General features: G+C 36.4%; 1 protein-coding gene across 1 annotated transcript; it reads right to left on the reverse strand.

Moving 5' to 3' along the window:
* Positions 1-3,311: 3,311 nt before the first annotated feature.
* LOC111708414 (uncharacterized) lies at positions 3,312-5,944 on the reverse strand. Its single transcript, XM_023481773.1, has 2 exons — positions 4,204-5,944; positions 3,312-4,026 (listed from the first exon to the last, which is right to left on the reverse strand). Exon 1 carries the CDS (start codon positions 5,934-5,936, stop codon positions 4,695-4,697), a length of 1,242 nt encoding a protein of 413 aa, XP_023337541.1. The 5' UTR covers positions 5,937-5,944; the 3' UTR covers positions 3,312-4,026; positions 4,204-4,694.
* Between the last annotated feature and the right edge of the window lie 881 nt (positions 5,945-6,825).

The following is a 6,825-nucleotide window of genomic DNA, read 5'->3' on the forward strand; positions in this document are numbered from 1 at the left end:
TATCTGCTTTCTACCAACATCAAGTACAGTTTAGTATTGCTATATGTCGTCTTCCTATTCCATCATTTTCTGGTTGTTACTGTATCTATATGATTTCATTCTCTCAATTTCTCAAAACACAACTATGAATACAAACATATGCCAAAAATTTGTCACTTACTGAAAATCTGAAAAATTTCTGAAAAAACTGTTAAAAACTAAACTTGAAAGAAAAGAATGACTTTTTGCCACAAACTCAGATTTTCTAATCCCATATCTGCGCGACACTTTAGTCGTAGACCTTTGATATTTTTAATCTATAAATTCTGTAGGATTAAAGTTTAGGTTAGAAATATCAGAGGTTTACGCTTTCATGTTGCAAAGATATTGAAATTAGAAAAGAGTTTGCGGCAAAAACTCAATTCCGTTCTTCTATATCCAGTTGAAATCGCCTAGTCCTTGATACTCCTAAATACGCTCAACTTTAAGCAGGTCTATATGGAGAGGGGGATTAAAGGATTAGGGATATGTAGAGTTGGCCCACCCTAGAAGCTCGAAACGGGGGGGAAAGCCCCCTTTTTCCCATTTAACGAAATAAAGAACTACAAAAAAGTTCTCTGCCCCTCCCCCCTTAAGGTGATAAAACCCTAAATTATCTCCTGTGTTCGCCTTTGTCAATGCTTATATATATACGACTAATCAATGATTAGATAAATTGGAAATTTTGAACTGGTTGGGCGAAACGTTTTACATAATGTATGTTTGTGTGTGTGTGTGTATGTTCCTACTAAAATGTATACCCTGAGCTAGGTTAGAGAAACCAGGATACAGATCCTGTTCCTGCATCTGGACATTGGACACACACACCGTCATTTGCACCGACACAAAATTATATTTTCAATGAGAACAACTCAATTTGAATTGTTAAGATAATTAGATACTTCAGGGTCAGAGGAGATAATTTTATAACCTGGGCAAAGTGTTTTCCAGTTGCATCATGCTTGAGATATAAAATAGGGAATATAGAATGAAGAAACACAAAATAAACGTATAAAACTTAAAAGATTAAATTCTGTTTGTAAAAGTAAGAACCAAACACACTGAATAAGTTGAAGAGCATTGCTATAGCATGGATAACATTTTATTGTTTGTTGTTCAAGAGCAAGTTAAATCATGTTTTTTAAAGTAACCTATCAGACAAGAACCAATTATGTCAAATAAAAAATGCAACGTGTAAAGTGCTATTTTCCAACAAATTATATTTATTTGGTTTTTAGAGATAGTTTTTATCCCTATGTACTATCTATGGCTTCAAACATTATTGACAGAAGTTTTCTATCAATATTCTAATGGAATAGTTAAACACTTAAAATAACCTAGGTTATATTCCAGTTTCTGTTTTTTTGCCTGTTTTCCTCTTAAGATGGATGTATGCTACTTTTTAAAATCGTCTGTTTGCTTCATTTTTTCCATTGTTTGTAAATCAAATTCATGTATAAAGCTTAAAACACTGGGGAGCATTTTTATTTTCATTTAAAGTTAGTTCATTTTACGTTTTTAAAATCCATTAAATTTCAATTTTTTTATGAAATGTGAAACTTTTTGTTTTGTGCATCACGTAAATTTTTTCATTTAGTTGCACTTTTTTATGGATTAATTGAAAAGGACTGTCTTCTTACATTCAAAGGATCCATTATTTAAAGATGTTCTTAACAATTCACAACGATACTCTTTAACAATATATTTAATTGTGGATAAGTAAGATGACGGAAATATCATTACTTTTTACTTTTAAAAGTGGTTACTTCCAAATAAGTATTTATGTTGTAGAAATTTATGTAGAATTTTTTAAGCAACGATGGACAAGAAAATGGACTAAAATGGAAGGTTTTGGGCCCGCTGTGTATAATTGATAATTATCTTTCTTAAATATTATCACTGTAGAAGCTCATTCTGATCACTAATCTGTCCTTGAGATCAAATATATTTTATAAAAAGGAAGAAAAAATATGATTTCCCGTCTGGTAACCTAGGCCAGTTAGATACGACTAATACCGTAGAGAAACCAGAGTTAAGATAGATAGATATAGAGGGATAGATAGATAGATAGAAGGAGATATTTAAACTATTTATGGAGCTTGAGTGGAATGTCTGCGTAAAGATTGATTACAAACAGTGTTTATACTGAAAAATGAGATATAAAATCGCAAAGTCAACGCATGAACCATGTGAGTTAGATATTAGGAAATTAATGAAAATAGAGTTATACATATATAATGAAAGGAAAGGTACGTAAATTTAAGGTAAAAATTAAAAAAGGCCTTTTTCAGGCAGTAGGCCTTGACCCTCACGAAGTTATTAAAGAATTCCATTTTTTAGATTTTGATTAGATTAGATTTTGAAAAAGTCAAGAAATTTCAGCTCTCCAAAAAACAGCAGGAATAGGGTTGAACAAACTGAGCCTGATCAGTTCATCCATTTTGTCAGACAAACACACATGTAATATAAATAGAAATTAAAGAAATAATAGAGGGATTAATTACAAAATCGGCCTAAAAGGAATTGAGTCTTTGCCACAAACTCTGATTTTCCAATCCCTATATCTTTGCAACCCAATGTTCTAGACTTTAGATATTTGAAACATGAACTCTGTTAGATTAAATAATCTAAGTTCAAAATATCAAAACACCATGCCAGGTGGCAAATATCTTTCCGTTTGTGGCAAAGACTGAATATAATGCTTATCTGAATATGATATTATTTCAAATTTTGCAATTGCACTTTGCAACTTTAGTGTCAACATTATTTCTAATTTTGCTTGCTTCTAGGAAAAGACAAAAACATATATGGCGTGGAAAAATATTGTTTTTAAAAATCTTGAAAGGAAGCGTAATAGTGTATAAAGTGTAGAGTTTAGACGTAACATAACCGATATTCGTATTATAATTATACGTACGTGATTAACCAGATTAACAACGCATCCTTAAAAGCAATTTGTCCATGATCAAAATGCATGAGATATCCTTCGTCTATTTCAGAATACAATTAATGAAAGCCTCTTTCAGTAAATATTTTCGAATTTACCTTTTATATATCAATTTTTACTTTAACATATTGATATATTTTCTAGATCTAGTTTACTTTTTTATATCAAGATTTTACTTTAACATATTAATATATTTCCTAGATCTAGTTTACTTTTTTATATCAAGATTTTACTTGAACTTATTAATATATTTTCTAGATCTAGTTTACTTTTTTATATCAAGATTTTACTTTAACTTAATAATTTATTTTCTAGATCTAGTTTACTTTATTTTCAATCGCTTCACCATTCAATTGTTCTTAGAAGATAAACATAAAGGAACTGATAACGATCGTCGAAAATCCGCTTTTATGATCTTTATATATTTGCAACTCAAAGTTATATTTCAAGTTGTCAAATTCGATTAGATCAAACAGTCGACGTTTGGTCATTTTAATGGTTTTGAGTCTGACCTTCAGATCGCAATTATATAGGGATTATAAGAACGTTAGAGATTGAGGCCAGTGTTTAGTTCCTTTTAATTTTAATAGTTTTGACAAATTCTACCGTGATGCAGGAGAAGGGGGTCACGGTGGGGTATTTCAAGGGGTCAGGGGGGGGGACAAGTTTTTGTCACATAACCCCAGCCACCAATGGGTTAAAATGCAACTTTCTTGTGCTTCATGGTGAGAATGGACAAAATGAATATATTCTGATAATCTTCTCATTTACAAACATTGTTTCAATTGTAACTTGCATTGATTTATAATGATTTCAATTTATGATTACTTTGAAGGGATACCAACCTTTGAATAACCTCGAGGTTTATCAAAGGTTGGTTTCCCTAGGGAGGTCAGGTTACGGAGGTGTTTCGTGCCCCCAGAGCACTTGACAAATCATAAACTTACAGTAACTCCCAAAAATAAGAGGCTACCTAATATCCGGCTTGCGAGATGGATTGTAACTACGCGAAGATCCTGCCATTCTTTCTAGAACAGGTTCCAGCTATATACACGTTCAATCTTGTAAAAAGAAAGACCAATTAATTCAAATGACATAACCCAAAGAAGAGCAATCTCATGACTTATGAAAATCCCTGTTCTAGTAATAAAAAATAATAAATGCAACATTCATCCCACTCTCATTCATACATAAAATCACCCTAAACAATATTTAGGAAACCATGACCCAGTACGTACCTCTACGTGTCTTACAAGGCCGATTATCGTTATTATCAGTTGAATCAGACTAAAACAATTTTATTCTGAAAAAGAACACATTTTTAGTATTCACTTTTTCAAATATTCGGTCATAAAACAAGAAAACCGGTGTAATATGTTTACGACACAACTTCTAACACTAGACTAAGGCGTACCGGGTCAACAGTTTAAACAGGGCTGGCAGGATCTGTACGCAAACAAGTTTTTCCACCGTACTCTCCATCATTTCTCAGGGGCGCAACATATCGTGAGGGTACTCACGAAACACTCCCCAACCAAAGAGCAAAGGCAAAGAAATCATTTTTAATAAAGACCCCAGCTAGCAAAAGGTTGAAACCAAGTGCATGATTTCTACCCCATACATTCCAGGTAAAAAAAATAAGACGACATCATATCCTCAAAAAATATATATTTATATAAAACAAATAGCTGAAATAAAGCATTTAGGTTCCGAGGGGCATAACCCAACCTTACACCTCCACATTCTCCACATCCTCAGGTATTTCGAACCGGAAATCATCATCCAGCTCACCATCAGAATCCAATACTCTTTGGAAACTTTCAACTGTCTCATCATAGGTCATCACTCTCCTCTCCAAACTGCACACTCCACTCCTGCTCCTAGAACTCGCCCTCCTCTTCTTTGTCAAAAGAACATCTTCATCATCAGGAACTTCTAGTACCTTTCCATCCTCATCTATCATCACCACCTCATCTGAGTTCTCCGCCATCTCATCACCTCTCTCAAGATTAGCAGAAACCTTGTATCGAACTAGACTGCTCTCAGTCCCTGGATCACTTCTGCCAGAGGCAGACTGAACAGGGACCAGAGCACGACCTGATCCAACACCAAGAACTTTTCTCGCTCTCTTCTTAGGTTTAGGATTCTTCCCTTGAGCTCTGGATGACGACCTCTCTCGTTTCCTTCCTTCCTTCCTCTTCCAGGCAGGAAGTGCAGGCATTCCATCACGCCATTTAGGACGCTCCTTGAACTCCCAATCAGCTCTAACTCCTTCAACCCAAAGAACTCTCTCCATCCTGATCTTATACATCTGAGCAGCCCTCTCTAATGCGGCACGCTCCTCTATAACCACATTATCCAAGGACCCACACAATTGCTCCTCTATTCTCCCAACCTTGGGAGCGTTGGTATCAAACAACCGCTTGTGCATTAACCTCAGAGCATCATAAATCCCTTTATAGAAGATCCTGAACCCTTTATCTCTGATCATCCTAGCAAAGAAAAACCGGATCTTCTCCGGGTTCAACCTAGCCCACTCCAGAATCGCCCATCGTTGAGATCTTCCTAACGCAGCACACCTCCTTCCAATCACAGTATTCTTTGTGACACTAGGATCAAATACCAACAACTCCACGTTTATTCCAGGAGGACGCACAAGACCTCGAACTTTATCCACAGGGTTTCTCCAGGATTGGAATCCGATCTGATCCACACTTAATCCAAACCTGGCATATATCTCATCCTCCTCATCTGGCATCTTTAATACTCTTCCGTCCATCCACTGCACTTTACTTCTCCTTAATATCCTGATCTGCTCCAAGAACCACAACCTAGGCTGGATCACGAACCTGCACCCTCCATGAACCATAGAAGGCCAAGACCCGAGTAACTGACACCAAATATCAACATACTTAGGATGCACTTCTTCTAGCTTTCCTCTGGCATTCCTGAACCTCAAGCATCTCAGCATATCCTGCCTAGAAACAGCAGACTCCTAGGAAACAGCATGAATCTCCAGACCTTCTAAACTCGTCACTAACCAATCCAGGAACCAGGCTACTGCTTGCTTCTGATCACATTCTAAAACTCTGCATACAATATCAGGGTCAGGAAAAAGGTCCCTCAGGATAATTCCAGCCAGTACATTATAGGATAGGAAACCAAACCTACAATCACCAATCCCGTATATTTGCAACGCTGCAGGTATAGAATCCCAAGGTAGACCCCAGAGGTCATCTCCAGTAGACACTGTCTTATTCATCAGGGAACCTAGCACTTGAACCCCCAAGCATGTCATGTTTTTACTGGAAAACTGATACCCTGCCACAGTCGCTAGAACCACCAAATCCAGGAATCCAGCTTTAAGGTCAACTCTAGACCCAGAGATTAAGGAATAAAATTCCTCAATTCCCCGAATATCTCGCTGGACTCCAAGTCCAGTAGACACGGGGAGGTCTCTGAGAATGCATAGCAAACCATCCTGAACTTTCATCTTATTGACTAGATAAACTCCAGCTTCATCTCTCTTTAGATCCAGAGAAATCACAAGCATCCATGTAAGACCATTGCCAATCATTATCTTACCAGGGATTTGCTTCCACGAATCCTTCTCAATCCCTGGGATCCTGTTCTTATCCTTCTCCTTAGCAATCCTCTGACCAGGCTTGAAACTTAAATCTCCGGCCATCCTCAAAGTATCAAAGTAGGTAACCTTCACGTCCTCAACATCTAGGGATACTATCCTTGTAGCGAAAGAGAACTGATCCCGTTGATACATATCCCTAAGCCAACCATGAGCAGTTTTACAATCCTCCTCCGTAGAAACTCCACATATAATCTCCCGAACCTCTACTTCATCT

This window comes from Eurytemora carolleeae, unplaced genomic scaffold (genome assembly GCF_000591075.1).
Source record: "Eurytemora carolleeae unplaced genomic scaffold, Eaff_2.0 scaffold874, whole genome shotgun sequence".
In the NCBI taxonomy this organism is placed as follows: domain Eukaryota; kingdom Metazoa; phylum Arthropoda; class Copepoda; order Calanoida; family Temoridae; genus Eurytemora; species Eurytemora carolleeae.

Bases quoted from the DNA above. Each gene is read 5' to 3' on its own strand.
- LOC111708414 (XM_023481773.1), bottom strand. From the start codon at position 5,936: ATGCTGAGATGCTTGAGGTTCAGGAATGCCAGAGGAAAGCTAGAAGAA.